Genomic DNA, 26,409 nt, shown 5'->3' with positions numbered 1-26,409 from the left:
ACACACTAGAAGCTGAGGTAATGGCTATTGAGTTTTATTCTTGATGAGGCCTGGGAGCCTGCACGAAGCAGAAACTAACACTCTAGCCAGGGGATACCTGTGAGTCTGCTGTCCAGAAGTTGGCCCCCCTGGGTCATAGCTGTTTCTCTTAAAGGGGCCATATTTCAAGTATTTAGTTGATAATGCATACATTACAGAGACCTTTGCTTATTTCGCTGCCCCACAGTCCTTCCAAAAATCTGACTAGAGGGATTGAGGCATGCTCCCACAACAGGGTGGGGACTGTAGAGAAGGGGAGGGGGGATAAGAGGAAATTGATTCATCCCCTTTTTCCCGTGGGTTTCCTCCATTACATTGAAAGACTTCTGTGAGCAGAAGGGGCCTTTCAGCTCAGAAATAGCAGTCTGGATTGAACCCACTGTGATTAGAAGTGTGTTCTGTCATTGTGGATGGGCACATTACTTTTCCCATGACATTGGTGATAACGATAAAATGTAATGGAGGAAGATGGTCCTTCAGACACCCCTGCGGTGCTAGCTGGGAGAGGGAGGGACCACTATGGGAGATGGATGGTGACCATTTCTCTACCTTGCTTACAAAATTTGTTTGTGGTTCTCTCTTCCCCACCCACCCCCATTTTCAACAATATAACTTTTTATTATTATTAAATTACAGCTCCTTTACTTATGAATCATTTGCCATCACTGCCTCCAAGACTGGATACTGTGGACATGCAGTCTCCCAGAATACCAGGTCGAAAAAGAGGAAGACCCCCGCTCCATTCGACGCCTATGAAAATGGCTGTTCATAACCTCTATTCTGCACCAGCTGGTTCTCTGCCTGTTGTGAAGATTCCAAAGAAGCGAGGGAGGAAACCTGGATACAAGGTATGCCATCCTACCGGCTCATTAAGTAGCTATGATGTTTGTCTTTTTGTCTTGTAGCTAGTCTGTGGCCTTCTGGATATTGCTGGTCTCCATCTTCCACCAGCCTACAGCCAGCTTGACCCACTGGCAGGGATGCTAGGAGCTGCAGGTCATCAAAATCCTGAAGGCCACATGTTAGCCTCTCCTTGATATTTGGAATATATCCATGTGGCATGAACACATGTGCCAATGTGAGAAGGCGGAAGGAGATTCATACTCCTCCTTCTTGCTGCTGCTGTGTGGTTAAGAAGCAGGAAGGGCAGTAGTGCAGAATCCTTAGCAGCCTGTTCAGGCTAACACCCTCGTTGGCTCATGCCAGTACAGACATTCAGAAGATTCTATGGACATGCAGTGTAGCAAACTAGTCTTCCACCACCACTGGTTCTTCCTTGGTTGCTTGCTGTTCAGTCACGGTACCAAGGATTTCAGGTGGTGTTTCTTTTTCCTTTTCGCTACAGCAATTCTGACTGCTGAAGAGCTAAACCACTGCTTTAAACCAAACAGGAGAGCACATGTCCAGCAATGGGAAATGGCTATTGTGAAAATTTTTCAAAGAAAGCTCTGTTTGCTGAGATATGATTCTGGTTTAAGACAATAATTTCGTGGTCAAAGTGTTCAGGAGAGGGAATTATCAAAACACACAAAAGTTAAAACTATCCTCCATATTTAGGTAATTTATATACCACCATACTTCTGTAAGGTAAAATAATTAATGATAAGCAGAATATTACCCTCTGTAAGTGGCTTCACTATTCACATTGGGTTGTGGTTTTTTTTTTAAAAAAACACAAAACTAAAAACAACTACTGGGCTCTATAATTAGTTAATGAATTCTCCTGCATTTGATCATTTACATAATATCCCACAGTTTCCCAAGCCATTCTTATTTCACAGGCATCTCCTTACATATCCAACAAGCATAAACCACTCTAGCAACTGATAGACCATGAAATATTACTTCAGGGTTCTTTCTGGTGTACAAAATCTGCTGAGAACTTAAGAAGGCAAACAAGATATTGCTTGGAATAAATGAGTTCAGTGGTTGGTTTCAGATTCCTATTTTAATGCACTTTTATTGAAGCTGATTGGTTGTTTCAAAAATGTTGTGAGCCACTTGAAACACCCAACAGGATGGAAAGATGGAAGAGAAGCTGTAAATAAGCATTTGGGTTTTGGTTTTTTTAAAATCTGCATTTGCTAAATTGATATGTTTATGCAGGTCACAGAATCCAGACTGATGCAGATATTTGATTTCTAGTGTAGACTATAGACTGCTTTGAAAGCAGCTGACAAGCTAGGTTACATCCAAAGGTCACCTTTCTCAGCCAGAAGCAGTTTCCTCTGACAGAAGGGAGACCTTCATTCAGTGAAAGGAATCCATTTATCAAAGGAGGGCTCCTTCTGAGAGAGAAAGGGAACTTTTGCACCCAACTCATGTGTCCTGTATAAGCTGCTGTCCATTGCATTATGGGGCACAAGAAATTCAAACCACTATTAAATGCTTTCCAAGTAAGGATAGAGAAGAAATTCAATTCAGTGCCATTTAAAGGCAAACCTTCCTTATTTTCACTTTCTGAAACAATACAATACAGTGGTACCTCGGGTTACATACACTTCAGGTTACATACGCTTCAGCTTACAGACTCCACTAACCCAGAAATAGTACCTCGGGTTAAGAACTTTGCTTCAGGATGAGAACAGAAATCGTGCTCCGGCGGCGTGGCGGCAGCGGGAGGCCCCATTAGCTAAAGTGGTGCTTCAGGTTAAGAACAGTTTCAGGTTAAGAACAGACCTCCGGAACGAATTAAGTACTTAACCTGAGGTACCACTGTAATGAAAACTCAACTATCTTTCATAATTCACACTTTTCCATATTTTGAAATGCAGTTTTCCAACCAAGTACTGTACAGTCATACCTTATGTTGCGTTCAGTTCATGTTGCGTCTATTTGGCCTGTGAACGCGGCGAACCTGGAAGTGTATAATTCCGGGTTTCACCGCACGCACGCATAAGTGTTCTGCACGCTTTGCACATGTGCAGAAGTGCTCTATCGCGCTCCGCACTTGCACAGAAGCGCTGCTCTAGTTGCGGACTTTTCGGGTTGCGAACGGCACCCTGGAGCGGATCGTGTCCGCAACTAGAGGTACCATTGTAATGCATACAAATGTTCATCTACGAGGGTAAAATGTGCATCAAAATACACATATTATTGGCAAAAGCATACAAAATGCACCATAAAAGAGAAATGACTCTGGAAAAGTGTGATTATTGCATAATACAAAAATATGTGCATTAGGAAAAATTCACACCAAAATTCTGATGAGGTTTTTCAAAAATTGCAAGCTGATGTGGAAATGTGATGAATTGAATGGAAAAATGGAAAAACGAGAAACCAAAATTTACAGCTTTTCCTATCGCCACTTCCAAATAGTACTTGGTTTTCTGTGCTCCTATAACAATAGAATTTGGGACAAATCTTTGCAAGGTCAAATTTCACCTCCTCCAGCAAAAGGAAAGTTTGAGGTGTTTTACATAATTGTTTTAGTGAAACCTGACAAAGATGCATGCCCTTTTCTTCATGTGCGAAGCCTTTTATTTGCTACCAAATATAGAAGTGAGGCAAAAAAAAAAAACCAAAAAAAAAAAAAAAAGGAGGCAGTAAATTGAAGATCATTCATTATTTATGGGGACTGGTTTAATGCAATCATTTCTGTCATCTAACCTGTAAGACTAGCAAGTTCGGGGGTGATGCTGTTTCTTGATGAATGGAGACCAAAAGTAAGACATTCTCTAGTAAACAATGGCTCCAGGTTCTGAGGCTGACAACAGCAATCTGTAATGCTCAACACATCTGACTTTGTGCTTTTCATTAGCATTGGAAGATTTGTACATCGAAGCAACATTTCAGCAAGAAGCCTTTCTGTTGGATATGGTCCCCACTGCTAAAGCATACAGCTCTCAATCACAATGCACTTGCTGCTAGAGTCAGAATACATTTGTGACGGGTAGATCTCTTGATTTAATTAGCTCCCAAATAGCATGGGTTCCTGCTTCCATGAGACTTTTATGTGCATTTTTAAAAGCTCTTGCATGCTCAAATGGCAGGCGACCAACTTCTTTATGGCAACTGGATGTTGGATTATTACAGAACAGATGGATCAATTTGTGTCTGTACGTTACAAAAAAATGAATTTACAATCTGGGTTAAATTTTATTTTGATGGAAGTTTGCAATAAATCCATAGATGCCAACAAAGGCATCTTTATTGTCCCCTGTATAGATCTGACTTTTCCAGTTACCATTAAACCTTCACGACTGGAATAATTAGCACGTTATAGATAGATAAAGACAGACATGAAGTTTTAGTTCGCCCTCCCCATTTTTTCTTATAGTGGTCTCTCACTGATGCCTGTGGGTTACTCTAGTTAGTTGTGTGCATCTAACCTAGAGTGCAGCCTAAAAGCCTATTGCTTGGTGGAAGATGAATAGCCAAGATGTTGCATTGAAACAATTGATCTACACAGACCTCAGAGCCTATAGAGGCTATTGATGTCCATTACTAACCCACTCATGGAATGGAGCCATGGCCCCAACTCAGCATTTCAGTTCCATTGTGGCACCCCTCTGTTACATTTGGTGCTAAATGCATCCATATAATTATATTTTTCTAGTTGGTCAGGTAACTGATCTCCATGGAGACTGATCGATCAGGAAATTGATCTCCAAGAAAGCTCATTTAGATAAATCAGATACTGCTGGATCAATTTCCTTCGAAGGAGAAAATATTGTACATGGTGGTGTCTTTGTAACCATTTTGCAAATGTATAGGCTGAGTATATATTACAGGGAAGAATAGCAAGCACAGCAGGCATGGCCAGCATTTATCCCCAAATCAACATCACTCCAACCCCTTCTACTAACCAAAATTTTATAGAGAGAAGAACGTACCTATTATTATTATTATTATTATTATTATTATTATTATTATTATTAGGCCCAGGCCCATAGAAAGTTGTAGCCTTCAGGCTGAAAAAAGTAAGTTCTCTAGCCCTGCATTAAAACCATCAGAATAATTAAAACAGATATAGGTAAGAATCTGAAAGCATTAGCAGCCCTGCGGTCCTTTGGGATGGAGGTTGGGGTATAAATTTAATAAACAAGTGAATAAATTTAAAACCTACATCATAAAACAGTGTTCATTAGTTGCTTGAAAACAGGTGAAGAAGAAGAAGAGTTTGGATTTGATATCCCGCTTTATCACTACCCGAAGGAGTCTCAAAGCGGCTAACATTCTCCTTTCCCTTCCTCCCCCACAACAAACACTCTGTGAGGTGAGTGGGGCTGAGAGACTTCAGAGAAGTGTGACTGGCCCAAGGTCACCCAGCTGCTGCATGTGGAGGAGCGGAGACGCGAACCCAGTTCACCAGATTACGAGACTACCGCTCTTAACCACTACACCACACTGAAGAAGAGGAGAGGATGGAAGAAGCTGTCGTGGATCTCTGCTGGCAAAGCATCCCATAGTGCTGGCACTGCTGCTGGAAAGGACCTGTCTTTCCTCCTCACCATTTTGATCTCACAGGTATCTGGGACAGAGAGCAGGGCCTTTGCTGCTGCTTTTAAAGTCCAGGTGGGAGAAGGCCAGTTTCTCAGGTAATCTGGCCCCAAGCCTTTTATACCATTAATGTTTAACACCTGTACAATAAATTGAGCTTGTAATCAAATAGGCAGCCCATGCAGATGGAATAGAAATGGAGCAATAGGAGTCCCAGCATACAAAAAAGAAAAAAAAGTTTCTTTCCCTCTGCAGTACAGAAAGCAGCGGCTGTTGCAATATCTTCCCTCTGATGTTATACCTGCTGCTTACTACTAGCTAAAATTTATTTAGCAGCCGCAGTATATTAGGCACCCACACTTACTCATTTTGGCACCAGCCTTCTTACAAGATTTTTATCAAGATTCCTTCAGCCGACAACTATAAACGTTTGCCTCTGTTTAGCTTAATAGATAACCGCTGTAAATGTCTGCCTTTGTTTAGCTTCATGGCTTTTCTCTCTCCCCTCCCCTCCTGCCTAAACCTTTCTCTTAACTGAGGCTGAAGGAATGCATTGGCTTTGACGGCTTCTGCTATGTGTCATTTTCTTGCCCTCGCCACATTGCCTCTTTCACTTGACTGGAGCAAGTGCCTTGGGTATTGTGCGTAGTCTTTTGTGCTGTCATTCTCTTCACCATATAAACATATCAAAAGTTAAATCCTATCAGCATTAAAGAAAACAAAAACAGGATAAGCCGTTTCAAATGGCAGGATAAGTGCTCCAGACAAATTGGAGGTCATTAACATGTGCTATGACCACCAGAAAGAAAGACCATAAAGAAAGCTGATCGCCGAAGAATCAATGCTTTTGAATTATGGTGCTGGAGGAGACTCTTGAGAGTCCCATGGACTGCAAGAAGATCAAACCTATCCATTCTTAAGGAAAAAAGCCCTGGAAGGACAGATCCTGAAGCTGAGGCTCCAATACTTTGGCCACCTCATGAGAAGAGAAGACTCCCTGGAAAAGACCCTGATGTTGGGAAAGATTGAGGGCACAAGGAGAAGGGGACGACAGAGGACGAGATGGTTGGACAGCGTTCTCGAAGCTACGAACATGAGTTTGACCAAATTGCGGCAGGCAGTGGAAGACAGGAGTGCCTGGCGTGCTCTGGTCCATGGGGTCACGAAGAGTCGGACACGACTAAATGACAACAACAACAACAATGACCACCAGATCTGTGTGATATTTATCATAAGGCCATGATGCCTGTCTCAAGTCCCCCACTCACTCTAATGTTGTTGCACTTCAACTCCCTTCAGCCACAGCCAGTGTGGCTTTTGGTCAAGGTGATGGTGGGAGTTGGAGTCCAACAACATCTGGAGAGCTACAGGTTGCCCATCCCTGGCATAAAATATCTATCGTATTTATGAAGCCTTGTTTCTAGGAACATAGCAAATCACACTGAGTGTGACCATTGATCCATCAAGCTTGGTATTGTCTGCCCCGATGGCAGCAGATCTATAGGGTTTCAGGCTAGAGTCTCTCCCAGTCCTACCTGAAGATGTTAGGGATTGAACTTGGGACATTTTGATACTCCCACATAAACTCCCATCATTTTGGTTAGTAGCTTTGTTTCATGGAATGACTCTTTGGGTTCTAGCATAATAACTTCCCATCTAGAGTTGCAGTAAAGTGTCTCTATGCTTTGGGGCTGTATGGGGCCACCCCAAAATAAGAGTGGTTTCTATGTGACTAAGGGATTCCCTAAGGATATCATGGGATATCCTTAATTTTTTCAAATTTAAAAGGAAATAAGGATAATACTGCCCAAACATTGGCTGATAGGGACCAGGACCTTTGAGGTTGGGAGCATAGAGGTAAGAACATTTCGGAGCACCTCATCTCTGTCTGGAGAGGGAGCTTCCAGGCTGAACACCAAAAGAAAGTCCTCTCTTTGTTTGACAGGAGCAGACACTGCTATCCAATCGCAGCTGTGCTAAAATCTTGCCTTTCTCTATTGCTTTTTATGGGTAGCTGTCACTTCCACTGTGGCAGTGACAAAGTAGCTTGGCAGACTCTGTGAGTGACTGAGAACAGCTGAGACATGAAGTGTTAGGATATTGGTTGGAACAAACCGCACTAATAAAGGACATGTAAGAGAGCAGCTGAGACAATGAAGTTTGGGTCCTGTGATAACTTAACAAACTTCATGGCAGTAAAGGTTCCCATTGTCTCCTCCCACCTGCAGCCACCTGGCTGCTGGTTGAATTTTGCCTAAAGGCCTTTCCACCTTGCTGCAACAGAAAGTTGGGATAGTGTTAAGAACTGTGTGGCTGCAGGTAAAGGTAAAGGACCCCTGGAGGATTAAGTAGCTATTTATCTACTTGCTCTGATAAGCTTTCGAACCGCTAGGTTGGCAGAAGCTGGGACAGAGCAATGGGAACTCACCCCCGTTGTTCAGATTCAAATTGCCAACCTTGTGATCGGCAAGCCCAAGAGGCTTGGTGGTTTAGACCACAGCACTACCCGTGTCCCATGTAGCTGCAGAGACTATTGGTGCTAATGACTTGTGGGTTCCCAGATCTCAAGAACCGTCTATTTGGTACTGGCATAGTGTGAGGTGGCAGGGTTCTGTCATGGGCCAACCCCCAAAGGGGTGACTAAAGTCTTGCTTAAAATGACAATGAGCCTGAAATCCCATGTAACAAGTTGCAACAGCATAAGTTCTCAAGTGGCCTTCAGGTACATTTTCATGTCCAAAGGAATCCTTATAGGTTCTTCTTTATGTCCGTTGATGGAGGGAGAAAACATAACAGAGTAAAAATAGTTGTTTAGTTATTCCTGCTTGATTTTTTAAAAAAAGTATTTGAGAGGTAGGAGGGAGCATGCAAAAGCACATTACTTATATCCGGTGATCTCCGTTTTCTCAGACAAAGGGATCATTTCACTTACTGATTTATTGTGTTCCGTGAAGTCTTCATCAGATCCAAATTAGGACTTGTAACATGCAATTTTCTCCTCCATTGCTTTTGATTGTCTTCTTGAAAAGTCTCTTTACACTGGATAGGTTTTTCCACAGCTTTGTATACTCATGTCTTTATTACATAAATATATTTTTATTACGCAGAAAGCAGAGATGTACAGGTTTCTCAAATCATTCCTAAGCTCAAGAGATACAGAAGCCTTAGGCAGAAGGCAGAGCCCTTACACTGGATCTGTGTTGTGGAAGGGTGGGGTAGCAATTCCATTCAGGTTGCATTTAAAGGCAAACCTCCCCTATTTGCACTTTCTGAAACAATAAATGAACCAAAACACAGCTATCCATCAGAATTTTGCAAGGCAGTGCTCCAACCAAAAAATGTGCATTAATGTGCATATCTTGTTTTTATTTTATTCACTTAAATATTTATACATCACACTTTCATATAAGATATAAAAAATCTGGGTTCAACTCAAAAACACAACATTACAGTAACACCAGTAAAAACAATCAATAACATATAAATAAAAATTGGCTGGTAGAAGATTTCCACAGGCCAGTCTGAACAATGCAGTTTTGAAAAGACATTGAGAAGAAAGCAAGAATGACTCCCGTTGAACTTTTGTTGGCAAGGAGTTCCACAGGGCAGGAGCTGCCCCCCTGACTACTTAGTTTCTCATAAAAGCTAAACAAATCTCAGAGGTATGGAGGACCACCAAAACTGCCCCATGAGAAGATCTCAGTGGCCAAGGTGGAGCACAAGAAATGAGAGAAAGTATACATGAAAATACATAGTGAAAATAACACAAATTGCATTATATTTAGTCAAATTTACATACAAAAATGTGCATATTAAGAGAAATGTACACCAAAATGCTAATGAATTTATAAAACAATTTTTGTTGTCTGAACAATCACCTCGTTCTTTATAAAGTATTTGTCCGGGGATGAGATTACAGATAACAGTAACTTCAGCATGGAGACTTTATAGTTCTCCCTAGCCTAGAGAGTTGAAGTTAGTTTGAAGGAAGTACTACCATTTGTGGTAAGAACAAGTGTTCTATGTGGGGCTAACTTTGGGGTTCATTTGGCAGTGCAGAATGTGGCGGATCAGTTGCTCAAGGTGGCAGACTCCCGTCAGCATGCAACACCCTACTGTCAGGATTTGCCCTCGCTGCCATTCTGCTACCAGACCAAGTTCAAGGTGTTGGTATAACATATAAGGCCCTGTACCACTCAGGATCAGGTTACTTGAGAGACCCCTTTATCCCTTATGCACCTATCAGGTTGCTGCAGTTTGCAGGAGAGTTTCTCCTGCAAGTTGTTATTGTTATTAGCCTTTATTGGCATAAGTTTAAACAATAAAATCACCCAAAGTCATCCAAATGCATTAATACTCCAAACTCATGCAATATATAACAGACTAGAGTTCCAAAGTTCCAAAGATTTCAGATGCCTACTCTGCAGACTTTTAGTGTTCCTGTTGATACATGACAGGTGCCCACTACCTGCACTTTCTGGAAGGAATTGAAGACATTTTGGTTCCAATGGGCTTTTCCAGCAAGATAAATGGATCCTTGCCCCATGTGTGTCTAGTTTTAGTTTTAAATATATCTGGGTTTTGCTTGTGGCATTTTAAACTGTATTTAAACTATTTCCTCTTTTTTAAAATTGTACATCTCCCTAGATAATTGTATAGAAAGCAATCAATAAGTCAATAATAAATACAAAAACAAAACTCATTCCACTTTCTGCTGTATTGATTTAGTGAATCAAAAGGAATGCTATGTGCATGCACCATAGAAGGTTATCGTAGGGTTGCCATATTTCAAAAAGTAAAAATCAGGACACACACAAAATGAAGTTTTTCGGCTATTTTGGGGGGAATTTGTCAAAAAATCAACACTTTCGATACACCCGGGTTTCCCCCGACATTTTAACTGATTGCTAAAAATTCCACCTGGATGCCAGTTTTGACGGATGAATCCTGGATGTCTGTCCGGGAAATTCCAGACGTATGGCAGCCCTAAGTTATCACCCTCCATTTCTACTTTCAACTGTGCCATTCACTCTGCTTTCTAGTTAGAAGATGGTCCATTTTTTAGCCTAAACATCTGTCAAACACTAGACCACTCTCTCCCAACCTTAGATGTTTTGGACTACAACCCCCAAGTGAGTCAAAGTGCCCTTTGCTATACACATTTCATGTTCTCCTTATCTATTGATTACAAAACTATCTTGTAGCTCTTATGGTAAAGATGAGAGATATTTAAATACACATGCATCTCTCTCCCCCTCACCCCAGTATTGATGTTGGCCCCTGTGAAGATGTGGTGAAATATATTTACAGGAACTTTCATTTCAGAAGGATACGTCTATGCCTATACCCACTTTAAGCACACAAGTTTCAGCTAAATGGAATATTTCTATTCCAATAAATTCATTGCGGTCTTTACATGCTGTGCCAGGAATGGCATTTGAAAGGGCAGGAGAAGTGCTTTTGAAAATGTAGATTTCAGTCAATTGACTTTTAAAATGTACCTTTTCATATTATCTGTTGTCATATTACTTTTTAATGGGTAATAAATAGGGGCATAAATTTTGTTGTCAGGCAGTGACAGGAAAGTGATGGGGGAAATAAGATGAAATACAGTATTTAGCTTTCTGCATAAGCGTTTGACAGTAGCCCTGGCTTTGTGCTTAGAAGTGCGCTCAAGGTGTCTATTTTATAAGGCCACCCTTAAAGGATGGATTGGTCCTTCTTAGATTAGAAATGACACGGTGGGAGACATACTATTAGGGCAAAGGAGCAGTGGACCTATCTACACTGCCAGTCCCTGTCCAAACCAGATCACTGTTCTGTTTCTTAAAGAGAAAGAAAGGGAAGGGAATATCCCTTTGTGCCTGCTACAGATTCACTGTTTGAGCTAAGGCTGGAATTGTAGGGGAAATGTCATAGTCTTGGATAATTTTTATGTATGTAGATCACCCCATGGCTCATTGGTTCCCTAAAACCGTAAAAGTTTGCCATATGAACCAATCCAGACTTGCAACCATCATCTGCGGCCCTTCTTTGTGTGTCCATGAGAGGTCTAGAGGGCAGAAACACAAGAACGGGCCTTTTCTGTGGTGACTCCCCATTTGTGGAATACTCTTGCCTGGTGTCATCATTACATATATTTAGGCACCAGGCAAAAACTTTCCTCTGTAACCAAGCCTGTGGTCTTTTAAAAGTGGGCAGGATGTTTTCAATGTCCTGCACCCTTGGTTTTAATGTATCTGTGTAGGGTTTTCTTTTGTTTGCTGGAAGTCGCTTTGATTTGCCTTGGGCAAAATGAACTGACTAACAAATTTAATAAATGATAAAAAATATAATTGGATGCGGTAAGTAGGTAGTTGCTTCTACGGTTCTTTTGCAGCTCTCCTGACCTTTCTTTTTTTGGGTTTGATTCTGATCTGTAGCAGACCCAGTGCTTTGTATTTGCATTCTTGAACACACACACACACACACACACACACACACACACACACACAGAGAGAGAGAGAGAGAGAGAGAGAGACAGAGAGAGAGAGAGAGAGAGAGAGAGAGAGAGAGAGAACAAGCCCTTTCAGACATTCTGAGTTGATTTTATTATTTGTTGTTCTCTGCTTTCAGTACAATGTAGGGACTCCCCTTCTTTTCACACCCAGAGCGATGCATGATATAGCTGCTGAATAGCAAACATTTTGTTTAAAAGCTAATGGATCTGAAATTTCCCAGCAAACCTACATTTGTGCGTGCATTTGTTCTACAGCATCTTTTATTTTGTCATTTGCAATAAATGGAGGGAAACCAATTACTAGCCGGAATGTAAGGTTCGTTCTCAGAAATGGTGCAGAATGCTACATCAACATTGTGATGTAGGTCTGAACCCCCAGCATAGTTGGGAGATCAAACATCTCATGGGAACTAGGCAATAATGACATTTGATAATACAAGCATTCACTTTTACTATCAATGCTGGCATGATCCTATTATAGTTACAGATACTCTGGCTCGTCTATGTCTCTAAACATAACGGGTAGGATTATATGTTGGTTTCTAAGAACAAGGAGGGCTCGTAAAACAGAATTTCCCATGTCTCTCTTTCTGTTGTACTTTCCTGTGGGGATCCCTGGGAATGCTGTTGGCTGTAGAATGCGGGTAAAGCTGGAGTGGGGAATTAGCAAAAATCAGGAGCTCTCTCCTGACGCAAGAGAAAGTGTCCCCTGCTTAAGCAAGCAGCCATTGTAAATTAGACTTACTGTGGTCCCAAACTCTGGGACATCACCATTGCGGAGAAGCTTGCACATCAAATCCATGTCATTAAGGGACAAGCCAAACAGGATGCCTTTCTTTTGCAGAATGGAATATTTATCTTTTTCATGTAAGACTGGCAGTACAAGGGCCAGTCCAAAATGCAGCAATTTAGAAAAATAATTCATGATTTAAGTGTCTAGGGAAGGATAGTCAGTTCACGCTAATGAAGCCTTATGCCCTTCTGTCTGACAAATCTTATTGCCTTCTTTTTAAAACACACACATGCCAAAAACTGGATGGGGGTCTAAATCTCTGCTTGTTGTGCAATGACTGCATTACCTAAGGGTTCCCTTCTGCATGGGGCTAATATGGTGCAAATATGGATACATTTTTATTAAAGCAAAATAAAAAATGACTTTCACACTTGAGGTGTATATTTTTGTGATTAAATCAGTAAACGGTTTTAAATATTGTGTTTTAATGTTGTAACCCACTCAAGGACCTAATGGTAAAGGGTAGGTAGCAAACAAACCAGCAACTGCAAGAGAGTTACACGTGTGCAGCTAAGGGTCAAATGGTAAATGACAACTTTATGTCAAGGGTTCCCAAGCTCTGGTCCATAAATCACTTGTGGTCTGCAAGTTTCATTCAGATGGTCCATGGTATGTCTGTATTAAATATTCACATTGATTTTTAATAGTATTTTTATTTCTTAGATTGGATTTTATTGTAGCCAACTTCAAAATCTATAGAATGCAAATTTTAATACAATAAATACAATATAAGAAGTAAAAGAAGCAAAAAATACAATTAAAAATAATACAGCATCTAGCACAGCGCAATACAATTGCTAATGCAGGCAGAAAAATAATTAAGTGGTCTGTTAAAACCACCAGCAATTTTCAAGTAGTCTGTGTGGTCTAACATTCCAGCATTGCACTTTATGTAAGAAATTTTTACATCTGCATTGAAAAAGTTATCTTTTCACAAATAAGCAATACTTTGATAGACCTTTCCTAAGATGTAAATAACTATGCCTTGAATTGCATAATATTTTGTTTCTTGCAACTTCAATTGCGTTATACATTAACATTTTAGTTCCATTCCCTGTATTCCTTGAAAGCATTAATGTGTCTAAGAATGAATGTGATACTGTGGTAATTTGCTGTAGTGTGGGAGTTTAAAGAGCTCCAATATGTAGTATAATAAAACAGATTCTGCATGTGTTTTCATTACCCAAATTGGTTCTGTCTTCCAGCTGAAATCTCGTGTTCTAATGACTCCTTTAGCGATTTCCCCACCAAGAAGCACCCCGGAACCTGATATTAGCTCAATCCCACAGGATGCAGCTACAATCCCCAACTCAGCGGCCCCACAAGCCCTCACAGGTATGTGAAATGAAACAGTCCATCAGGAGTATTCATTTATGGATTTATTTAAAGGATTTCTAACCTGCTCTTCAACCAGATCCCAGGGATAGAGGGGGATTCAATTCACTTCACTTTCCAATATAATATATGAACTAAAAGGTGGCTGCGTTCTCAATTTGCACCTCTGCAAATTCTGTGCTGCAGTGCTCCAACCAAAATAATGTACCATAATGTGTGCATTAGGGGAAAACGTGCACAAAAATATGCATTTTGGTGAAAATAGCATACAAAGATGCATTCAACTGGGGAAAATTGATTCTAAAAATGTACATATTAGGATAAAGTGCATGCAAAATTCCCAGCTTTAGGTAAGATAAGGACACAACCCCCCTCCATCAAAACTATTTTACTGAACTTTAAAAACCCACTATCCTATACATGTTTTGAGCTGTACTGTTCATCAGTGATTCTTGTTTAAGTAAAGCAAATATTTGAACTCCAAAGACAAGTTATCAATTGTTTGCTGGAGATCTATCTAGATTTCTTCTTCATTCTCTTTATATTCTCAATTTTGTTTCCGGCTACCGTGTCTGTACATGATAGAAAATCAACTGCGCACACATAAACAAAGCACACCCCAGCTCTGCCTTAAGAAACACTGTGTCACTCATCGGTAGGAAGCAAAAATCTGTGCTGTTTTGTATTAATAAATCTGTCATCAGATCTCCGTAATGCAGTTCATGTCCTTCGTTCGTGCTTGTAATGGTTTCTCCTGTTTGTTTGTATGGCCTTTTGATGGCTTGAAGTGCTATGTAATGCTAACTATTATTGCCATTATAGTCCTATTTACCCAGAATAGATTGCTTTGAGTCTTTTTATTGTTCAGGCTGAGTGGCTGTTAACACTTCAAGCACTAGATTTTCATTATGGTGTGATACTAACTGTATATTATCCCCAACACTGCTCAGCCATCATCCACGTCCTTCGCTCTGTTATAATTTCTTTTGTCACCTATCTGATTTCTGTCACAGGGTAATGCTATATGTTCTGAAAGATGACAACTCTAGCACGCTTGCAGCCAGCAATAACAATGTGTCTTACTTTAGGCTGACTCACACAATCCTATAAAATAAGCACGCATGCCAGAAAGACTGGAACCTCTGCTATCCCTTAAAACAGGAAGGTTCCGGTATGTAAAATGTTAACAGGGATTCTCATGCTACAGAGGCCTAATCGTCTTATAAACCATGTTATTAATCCGTGCAACAATATGTAAAAGCTGGGTTGTCCTTTTAGCCTCAACATTGTCCTCTATTGAACATTTAAGTACAAGGAGAAGAGATAAAATATATGTTGATAGATTTCAGCATAAGTATCAAAGATTGGTTTTCTTTCTCCTCAGTAGTTCATTTTAGTGGCCTCTTAATTAACTAATTAACTAACTAAAAGGTTTTTGGGCTGCTTTATTCAACAATGTCCTCTCAAGGTGGCTTACATACCTAATTCAATAAATCACAAGCGACAATAAAATAATATAATTGCAACACACCACAAATTAAACCTCTTAAAAGTACAGACCCGTAGGATGAGATGCAATATAGTTTGAGGTTTGCACTCATGCCGTTGGGCTTTCCTTTCTGCTCCCTGCATGCCCCAAAACATTGGTGCAGGGCATCCTCCAGAGAAGATATTGAGGTCACATGGGGAGGGGAGCTGGGGGGAGGGAAACTGAAGGTTAACTGTGTGCAAGCTGGAGAACATCATTGAATATTGCCTATACTGTATCCTTAAAGCACTTTATGGGAGAAAGCTTTTGTGCTTTCTTACAAGAAGATTTCTCATATACTAGGAATGAGGTGTACCACTACCAGAAAATGAAATATGACTTTTCAAGTAAGTTAAAAAAAACCAAATAAACTTCTTTTATTAGTAAACGGCCTTTCATCAATAAATTCAGTTTTGTATTGTGCAAATGACAGTATTCTCTAACCATATTCTTATCTGTAGACCACTGCATTAATTTCTCCCCATTTCAAATGCTTTCCTTACAACACAGTCCTATGCCTACTTAGTAGCAGGTTCAGAGGGGCTTATTCCCAGGAAAGAGGGTTTAGCACTGCAGTCTGAATTATATGTCCAGTGAACAGCGGATATCATGATGAAATATAGTGCACACTGAACCTTCAGCCTGTTAATTAATTCCTTACGGTTTGCTATCTCTTCTCAGAACACAGCTTAGGTCAATTTCTGTTTCCTTCACTCTCAGATAAGAGGTTTTTTAAAAAGTGGATTTATGGATTTCAGAGAAATCTGCCATGCAGAACTGTGCAAACTCTTCTTTCTTGAGAATGTAAACTTTAAAATTAGCCTTGAAGCAACTTCTGCACAGACATTGGGAGCAAACATTAAATATACTGAAATTATCAGTGAAATTATCCAGGATAGGGTTACACAAATACTGGTAGGCTTAATTCTCAATAGTTGGGGGGTCCCTGGAGTTCAGCAGGAAATATGCTTAGCCCTCCCCTTCAATGGTTTATTTGCCACTTTATTTTCTCCTGTAAATGAACACTTGGCATTCACTCCTGTGGATTAAAGTTCAGTGTTGCAGGAAGATTAAAACTCTTAAAAACATTTGTTTGTTTTTTTGTTTTCAAAAAAAGGTTGAACAAATGTCACAATTACTTGTAATGCATTCTGTATCGATTGTTCTAAATGTGTACCTTTTAATACATAAAACTTCTGTCTAAAATACAAACCTGGGAGTGAAGCACCACAGGTGTACATAGGGTGCCTCATGGTCTTTGTAGTCAGCACCTAGCATCTTAAGCAGCTGGAGGGGGGTCCCATGCCCAAGAAGGACCAACCTCTAAACCAGCCTCTCCCCTTTCCCATAAAGCTGGTTCTGTGACCCACCTGCTATTTTAATTCCCTACAGTGTCTCAGAACAACACTATGTCAATAGTACTGTGGGTAAAGTAATGGGCAGCTAGCAATCACCTACCAGAGATATAAAATATTACTACCAGAAGGTAAGTGCAATGGGAGCCCCCACAAGAAGGGGGCGTCTCAAACCTGAGCTAGCCCTGGATCCAAACCACTATCTTGTCCTATTATTAGAAGCAGATAAAATGGCAATTCAAAAGCTGTTTGCCTTTGCTCAAATCAGTGCTGCCAGACCAAAAATATGTTTCATTTTCTTATGGGTTTTTTTCCTGGGACAACTAGTGGAAGCCACCCAGAGTGGCTAGGGCAACCTAGTCAGATGGACGGGGCACAAATAATAAAATTATTATTAGTCAGGTCCTCCATCATGGAGGGCACGTGTTGTGGTGAGATCACCAGAAACTGCCTCCCTGTTGTGGGGCAGGACCATTTGGATGGCCACAACACTCCATTGGTTGCCCCTCTGTTGCTGGGGCAGAAATTTGGTCAGTTGGGTTGGGTATTGGCTGCTGAGGGGCTGCTTAAGCTGCTGCACATCGCTGGAGAGTTTCACTTTCCTGCAACGTGCAGTGGATCACCCGCCCTCCTCTCCCTATATGTAGGGTTGTTCTTATGGCCTTGCTATCCCTGTCTAGGGGTCATCTGTTTTGGAGCAGGGGCCCGGTAGGAATTTTGCCATTTGGCTGATTGGTTGGTGCCACTTGGTTTTTGCATACTGTGTAGCAAATCGTAATTTGCATACTGTGTAGCAAAACTTTGTAAGGTTGGCGGTTAGACATTTGGTTCAATGTTTTGGTTGGCTGTGCCTGCCCCTCCACTGCTGCTGCTAGGGAATCCAGGGGCTTAAAGAAATCCAGGGGCTTGTTTTGCTTTTGTCTGAACCCTGTCAAGGGGCTAGGGCCACGCCAGAGTCCCTGGGAGCATCTGGGTGAGCTGTAAGATCGAAGGAGTTCTCACTCTCCCAGGATGCTTTCCCTTACTGACATATGGTGGTGCCCAGTGTCAGTCCTGTTCCTGCCACCGTGCAGGTTCAGGTAGTCTGGAACCAATGCCTAAGCAACCACTCACATGCTGTAATCAATAAAGTTGTAGCCAAAATTTAATGCCAAAAACCTTAAACTAAAATCTGTGTCTATTGTGTCTTCATTTGGGGGTGGTTTTGGGGGTCTTCACACATTGTTGTTGTTGTTGTTGTTGTTGTTGTTGTTGTTGTTGTTGTTACAGTGACATCTTTCTCCTTTTGTTCAGTCTGCATTTATGTCAACAAGCAAGCAAATGTGGGGCCATACCTTGAACGAAAGAAAGTGCAGCAACTTCCAGACCACTTTGGACCTGAGCGGCCTTCGATGGTGCTACAGCAGGCAGTTCAGGCATGCATTGACTGTGCACACCAGCAAAAGACCGTCTTCTCACTTGTCAAGCAGGGCTACGGAGGTGAAATGGTGTCAGGTGAGAATGTATGTTGTGTTTAGGGTAGCCATATGTCTTCTTTTTCCAGGGCACATCCTCTTTTTTCACTGGTATGTAAAATGAGAGTCGTTATAACGATCCATAGTTAAAAGTAGAATTTGCACTCTTCCACGCAACCTTTTTTGAGCATGAGCTGGTCTTCAAACATGAAATCTATAATAGTTTTCTAAGCATGCACCAAGCGTTCTATGTTGCATTCTTCAAAGTGGACTGCATGGCTCCCTTGGAATTCTGTTCCTTCCCTGTGTCTGTGAGGGGGGAAGCATTTGCCACACCCTCCACCCCTGCAAGAAGAGGAGAGATGGACTCTGCTGCAGGGGTAACGTGGGCAACCAAATGGGGTGATTTTCCCTGTAGGGGAAAAGTGGAGATCCAGCAATTTAAGCCAGTTCCACCCTGCACTCTTCCCTCTTCTCATTGAGGGGACTGAGAAGGATTTTTTGGGGAGAAACTAATTGGCCTGTGTCACATCTTTTTCTTCTGCTTCACACTTTTGGTTGTTGTCTGAATATGGCTAATTGGCATTTGTTCCAGGTTGATGAGTGGATTTTGGGGGGAAATCCAACTAATATCAGAGACAGAGTGGTGTTTGGGCCTGTCAGGTGCATTGGGGTGCACACTGGCCAATGGGGCCTTGGTGCACATGTCAGGTTCCTATACCCAAGGAGCGTGCAGCGAGGCGGGAGGAGTTTCCTTGGGCCTTACTGCTGGATCACAGCATGTAGCTGGCAGCTGGATCAGGAGATGGGGGAGCTGAAATCCTCCCCTTAATCTGCATCAACAAATTATTCTACTTGGCATTGCACTTTGCATTTGGTGATGGTTGAAGGGGTGGCACTAGATTTAAACTTGAAATGCATAATTGTTTCCCAGATGTATCAAATTTCATGCCAATATTTTAATGTTCAATGGAGCTGTTGCATTAAAAGCAATAAGAGAAGCAAATGGAATGCTGAGTGGTAAATTACAAACTAATGATGTTACTTTGATCCACCGGTAAGGTTACTTGCACGTGACAATTTATTGTTGTCTCGGCGCTGTTCATGCATGCAACATTTTCATAGTGACCATAAGAAGTCCTCTTCAAAATGCCACTTCATATTCCACCCACCCAATATAATATACTTTTACTGTTACTATGGGTTATTTAGTTATGTATTGGATTTTCTGCATAAATGGTAATTCGAAATTAAATGAGAAAATAATACAGGATGGAATTGTTATGAGGATGAGGTTGCGTGGATGCTGCACAAAGCTTGAGTGCATGAGCAGTACCAAGTCGGCAATCATCTGCCATATGGAAGTATCCTTAGGGCACAGTCACTTCCTCATATTGTGAGGCAGGACCTCCACAAGAAGTTACGGATGTGCTCAGGCTCCTTCCTGGCTCCTTTCCAAGCCATGTGTGTCTTGCTTTGACAAGTAGGTGAAGTGATTGCTTGAATGACTAAGTAGAGTAACTAAATGAGCATCAATTACTGCTGTTCTGAATCATTGTTCTTGCAAGGTAATTGTCGCACACTGTATGTTTTTGTATTTAACGTCCATCTGATGAGGATGTCACCGTGGATGGGGAAACTGCAGTCCTCCAGATCTTGCTGGACTCCTGCTTCCATCTACCCCAGCCAGTATGGCCATTGGTCATGGAGGATGGGCGTTAGAGTTTGATAATAACTGGAGGGCCACAGGTGCCCCAGCCCTGCTCTATACTCACATGTATCTGCCAACTGAGGATAGACTCTAGTCAATCAAAGTTTGTGCTGTAATAAACTTGCCAGTCCTCAATGTGCCACAAGACTCTTGTCTTGGACCTCCTGGAGAATGCTGATAGTTTCTGTGAGGAGGATAGAGAGAGAAATAATGGAAATGTTTAAGCCTCTATGTTAGTTGACTCAAACGTTTACAAGATTTTTGCTTTGTTTTTGTTTTTAAGCTATGTAATAGTTACTTGGAAATTGGGCATTAACATTTTTAGCTGAATTTACTAAGGAAAAGGTGAAGAACAAATACACGTTAAGAACTATTTAGTTCCCTGAAAGTGGATGTAGATAAAACATGTTTGGCAGTGATCACCACACCATTGCTGCCGCATCCTTGGGACCCTCCTCCATGCTGTGCAACCCTGAGCTTTATCCTGCTGTGCAACATTTAATTATATTCTGTCTCCACTTTCATTTCCCCCCGAGGCACTCTGATCCCAGTTTGCATCCTTGTTGAAAGAAACAAAAAGCTACACATGTTTGAGAAATTATTTCAGCTTGTTCCTGAAAGCATGCCAATCAGTTGTGTCCAATAAAGTCCATTATTTCTTCTTGTATGGATATGATTAAATTCCTATTAACATTAATGAGATGATAGCCTTATGGGCTCAGGCTGTAATTCATTTGACTTCGGTCCTCTGAATAAACTCAAACTGAAGCACTAAAGCTGAAAGATAAGTATATTTGTTGAGATCATTGGCTGGTTCTCTGCTAGAAGTAAAAGGCAAAGCTCAAAAGCTACCAGTGCAAATCCTAGCCGAAGAGATGTTAATAAACTTCCAGCACAACTTCCCAGCAGGTCTAAATGGACGTGATGGACTTCTATAGATCTACATCACTACGTGGCACATGCCCAAAGCAGCTTGCACAGTGGGGGGAAGCTGTGGCCGACTATCTGTGTGATGCTAAAACTGGGTGCCCCCGCCTCTCACACTCCATTTTACAGCATAGAATGTGCTCCCCTAAAACCACCTCTGTGGGAAGCTGCAATGCATACCAGGAGAGTCAATGTGGTGGGGAGGTTGAGATGATGGGGATGCATGGGCAGGAGTGCCAGATTGGCTCTGCTAGTGCACCCAAACTGCACCAACCTCTCCTCCCCCTCCCCCTGCTGCCGGCAAGCTAGTATTGTGCACGTTCCCCACTGGACACGTTTCTTCTGGCAGTGGGAATGCTTGGGCAGAAGGCAAGGAGGCCAACAGCAGGTGGCACCAGAGCCACTGACAGGTAGAGCCAACTAACGATAGCTTGGTCCCCATAATCTTCCCTGCTGAGTCCTACAAGGGCAACAACAAAACCTAGGAGGACGAAGCTGGCAGGCAATGTCACACCCCTGGACTGCTTGTAAGTAAAAAGGCATGTGGGGTGAGGGGCTGGCTGAGGAGAGAGCTCCATTTGCCCATGTGGACCAGCCTTCACTGGCTTCTGGCGCAAGCTTTATCTGCGGTACTTTAAAAAAAAAAATGTTGGTCCCCATTCAGACTTTGGGCCAATCTGTTGAATGTATACCATGGATCAGTTGGCACAACCATTTTTCATGCTATTTTCTCCAGTCCGTTGCAACATTTTCCACTTTACAGATCCATATAGTTATCTATTTATTTCTTAAAATAACACAACATGGTATTGCTAAGTCTGTTTTAATAATATTTATGTGATTTTAATTGTTTTGTTTGCTTGTTTTTTTACTTTGGTGGCAAATCACTTAGGAACTTCTTTAGTGGGAAGCAATGCATAAACTGAATAAACCTGAAACAAAATTGAAACCTCAGCCTAAATATGTATGCTACCTCTTTGCAAAGGTTCCAGTTAATGGTGCCACTACAAATTATTTAAAAAGACAATTAGCAGTGACATGCTCTTTTGTCATCTGTAAAGTATATGTCACCATACATTGGGGTTTGGGTGGGTAGAAATTTCACCAAAGTAGTGAATTGGTCCTGCGATCTAGGATTCAGAGTACAGCTTTCATCAGAGTCTGGTGATTTGATTTTTAGCTCAGCACAGAGAGATGAAGTAACAGAGAAGTTTGTATATGGATTTGAAGGTAATCCACATTGTGACTCTGGAAGAGAGATTCAGACTCTTCCCTTTCTGTGAAATATTTAAAGCAACAAAAATCAATGATACTCTGTACTACTTTCATCCTTCTTGTATTTATTTAGTGAATGGCCTAAAGAGTCACGGTATCAGCATTTGCTCAAAAGATGTGTGGCTTGTAAAAAAGGGAATGTGTGCTCTGTTAAGAGAACCATCTGCTTTATGAAAGAAACTACTGCTTATATTGGAGAACCCTCTAATTCCTCCTCATTTCTCCCCCAGTTTCTGCTTCTTTTGATGGGAAACAGCACCTCTTGAGCCTGCCAGTAGTGAACAGCATTGGTTATGTTTTGCGGTTTCTCAAAAAGCTTTGCCGTAGCTTATTGTGTGACAATCTTTTCAGCAATCAACCTTTCCCACAATACAACACTGCCGAAAACCCTGAAGAATATGAAAATGGACGGATGGAATCAGGTCAGTTGGTTTTTTATGACTTTTGAATATGTATTTGAAGAAATCCATGTCTGTGTGTTGGACTACCATTTTCAAGGGAGAATCAGGGACAGCAGGTTCTTAACCCTTCTCACACGTTAACTCTTCCTCACAAATTCCTGCTTATTCTTTCTTCACAGCAAATACTGCTTTCCCTCCCAACCACACCTCTTCTGATCTTAGAGCCCAGCTGAGGGGAAACAGTTTTAAACAGAAAGAGAGATCTGCAGGAGAGAAACAGCAAGTGTGTGGAGGGTTCAAATCTCCTATCCACCTACTATCTCCAGCAAATTCTTGCCTCCTAATCCACATTAGTGTTATGAGGAAAACACAACACGCGGAGGCCAATTTTTCTCTTGTAGTGTTTAGTTTCCCCTCTACCTTTGTGAGATCTTGGAGAGACACACAGATTTATTAGTCTGACAGGTATTATATTTGCATTAGAAGTGGATATTATACCACTTAACTGTACACACATGACACTTTGATGTATCCTGAATCTTGGACAGTAAGTCCAGCCTCCTTTTGCAAAGATGAAAACATGCTTTTTGTCTCTTGCTGTATGAATTTGGAGGACTGTTCTTTCAAGTCACACTGTCACAGTTATGCCCAACTGATACAAGCTAGGAGGGTGGAGTGTTTTGAGAGCTAAGCTTTGTAATGTCATTTGTTATTTTGCTTATGCCATTTAAAGTTTTTATTTTTAGACTATCAAGGACTTTATTAAAAACCTTATAAGGTTTAGAAAAAATAGACATGTGAGTCTCCTGCCTGATTTCAAAGTGATCTTCTGAAGGGGAGGAGGGAGGCAACATGAGTTCAATATCTCAAAAGCAATAAATGTGTTGTGTTATTCTTACTCTTATTTAGTTCTGTGGCAGACTTGATTTTGCCTTCCCCTGTATAATAACTGCAGTACATGGCTTTGGAACATAGTCAAAATAAATGGCTTTTATGGTTATCAGTAGTCTCGGCTTTGGTTCAGCATTTAATTACCTGCACAAGCCATTTATTGCCTCATATATTCTTCTGCCACGAACATTATCCCTTAAACAATAAATAAAATATTAAGGTCAGATTTAAAGGGGGAATGGGAGATCTGTGCAATGCACTCAACCACAACAAAATTTAATAGAAAACTATTTGCCTGATCTAAAAAGGTTTGTGGAGAAGAGGTCATTATGTTATCTTCGGTGTTTGAAATGAGATGGAATGTGATGATTGTATACATGGATTTTTCATCCCTTTTGACAGCTGAGCTGCAGTCAAAAGTGGGGTTATGGCACTGCCACCTTTACACCCCCAATTCAGACACTGCTTGACAGTGATTCAGTGAAGAGGACATTACATTAGCATAATATGCCATTTGTAAACATCTACTTTGCACAAAGTAGAAACTGACATTTATTTACTGTACTACGTTCTATTCATGACAGCTGTCTAGTGTCCCTGTGGAACAACACTGGGATGCTGCCTGGCAAATTTTCAACCAGGCTGGGTATTTTTCTTGTTAATATCCGACCATGTGTTGGTTTGCTTGCAGCACAAACCATAATCCTTATGGCATAATGCTTATTTTTAGTATTGCAAGTAACTGATCCCCATAGCTCAGGCACACTGGTGGGCTTTAACGTGTGCACATCTAGGGCAGTTCACACTGCTGATAGGGATGGCTTGCAGAAGAAATGTCAGTATCACCCGGCTGGTTCAGACTGCTGTGTAGGCTATCATAAATTGGGGCAGGGCGTGAGGATGGTGGCTAGATCTGAGCATGAAAGGGGAAGTGGGGATCCTCCTTTTAATGCTGAGCAGGAGTGGCAGCATTACAAAGCAGCAACAGGCAAGTGTGGATCAGTGCTCAAATTATGTGGGGTGGAGAGGTAGGAAATTCAAAGCCCCAGTCCATGATCCCCTTTCTCAAATTTTATCACAATTCCCTGGAACATCCTGGAACAGTAGCCAAGGGAACTGTCACTCAGGTGAGGCCCCCATAATTCAACAACTGCTATGGTCTCCAGTTCACCTGATGCTTCCAAATTTCTGTTCTGCAGTGTGCCTGTTTAGACAAGCATTCCCCTGATCTTTTGATTTGAATCTCCTGCTTTGAGTTTTGTTTAACTGTTATACTGTTTTAATCAACTTGTTTTTTATGTTTTAATTGTGGATGTTTTAATGTAGTTGTTTTACTGTGCATTTTAATTAAAAGTAGCTATTTTTTATAATTGGTTTTGTTTGCATTATTTTGCTGTTGGCTTTTATTTGTATGTGAACCGCCTTGGTATTTCTTCTTGAAATGGAAGGCAGTATATAAATTATGTGATTATGATTAATAATAATAACATAGGAAACACACACACATACACAATGAATCATTCATGATGAACAACAGAAAACAAATGTTTCAAGCAAACAAATGAATAATGTTCACAGGGGTCACACCTTGAAGTAATCCTCATTGCACTTTCCTGTGTCAGAAATGTTCGTCATACCTGGGTCCCTGTGAGAGAGGCGTTAATCTTGTCCTCTTCCAGGAAACCCATAAGTTTGGGGTGAGTACTTGGGAGGAAGAAGTCAATCAAGCTTCCTCTCTTGCTGCTTCTGTGGAATGTACAAAATGGCTCAGGATCTATCTCCACGCATCTGGTGAAAGGTCAAAATAAAGATCTTCCTGTAAAACTATTGCTCCAATCCATTTTTTTAATGCACCAGTCTGATAATAACAAGGAGTTTGGGGTTGAAGTTTGTTGATTTCAGGGAGTTGGAAGGCCATCTGTTTCAACACATTGCATCCCCTAATAAGAATTTGAAGGTGACTTCAGAATTGACACAGATGTTAAATCAGTCTCAGCATTATGTAAATAAATAAATAAATAAAAGTAGATATTATTTATTGAGGCCGTCTTTGGAATACAGCTTTAAGGCTGTTCTAATCTCTTCCAACAATGCCAAGGAAGGTGGTTAGATGAAGCTGACGATTACCGGTAGATGAGCCAATGGCATAGCTCAAACGAAGGGCAGGGCTGTGTGACCATAGGGCTGATAATAGATGGGCCACATCTGGCCATCCCATTATAAGAAAAATATTATAGCACTTTAAAAGGTAGAGGGGTGGGGTCATGGGGTGATTTCAGGATGAAATATTATGAGCAATGGGAAGAGAAAGAGAGGCAAATGTGGACCTGAGGAATATTCATGAGAAATATAGCCGAGACAGCATAAATCAGGAAATCCTGCAAAAAATAGTGCAAAATACTGTATTTAAAAATGAAAATATAAGTTGTGGAACATTTGCCCTGGTGTATGGTGGTGGAGAAATCCTACATTAAAGATCTGGACATCCAGTTTGTGAGGTGAGAGTCTAACATCTGTATTGCCTCTGCACATAGCTGATCAAATGTGTGTGGTGAAAACTGAGTCTTGGCAGGTTTTTCTCACCTGGTATCTCCTGCCTTGCATACTTGCCCTACTCCTGATGCCCACATGGGTGCTGCAGGCACAAAACAAATTGTGTGTATACTTAATGTGCATAATCTATGCACCAAAAATTGGAGTACGTGTAGATATTATAGAGTGTAAAGATATTTATACTTATGTCCTTCTCAACTCCCAGG

At 41.1% G+C, this 26,409-nt stretch overlaps 1 protein-coding gene across 2 annotated transcripts in view; it reads left to right on the top strand.

Moving 5' to 3' along the window:
- SCML4 (Scm polycomb group protein like 4) overlaps window positions 1-26,409 on the top strand; it is a 71,935-nt gene that overhangs the window by 31,216 nt on the left and 14,310 nt on the right. For both annotated transcript variants that reach the window (XM_081857277.1, XM_081857276.1), the window contains 4 exons: window positions 676-887; window positions 13,979-14,108; window positions 18,285-18,485; window positions 22,589-22,780. In XM_081857277.1, the coding sequence (XP_081713403.1) occupies window positions 687-887; window positions 13,979-14,108; window positions 18,285-18,485; window positions 22,589-22,780 (724 nt within the window). In that variant the 5' untranslated portion in view covers window positions 676-686. The remainder of the gene's footprint in view (window positions 1-675; window positions 888-13,978; window positions 14,109-18,284; window positions 18,486-22,588; window positions 22,781-26,409) is intronic.

This window comes from Podarcis erhardii, assembly GCF_964252035.2.
Source record: "Podarcis erhardii genome assembly, chromosome: 3".
Taxonomy (NCBI): Eukaryota; Metazoa; Chordata; class Lepidosauria; order Squamata; family Lacertidae; genus Podarcis; species Podarcis erhardii.
Note: the sequence above shows the minus strand (reverse complement) of the source record. Positions and strands in the feature narration are given on the sequence as shown.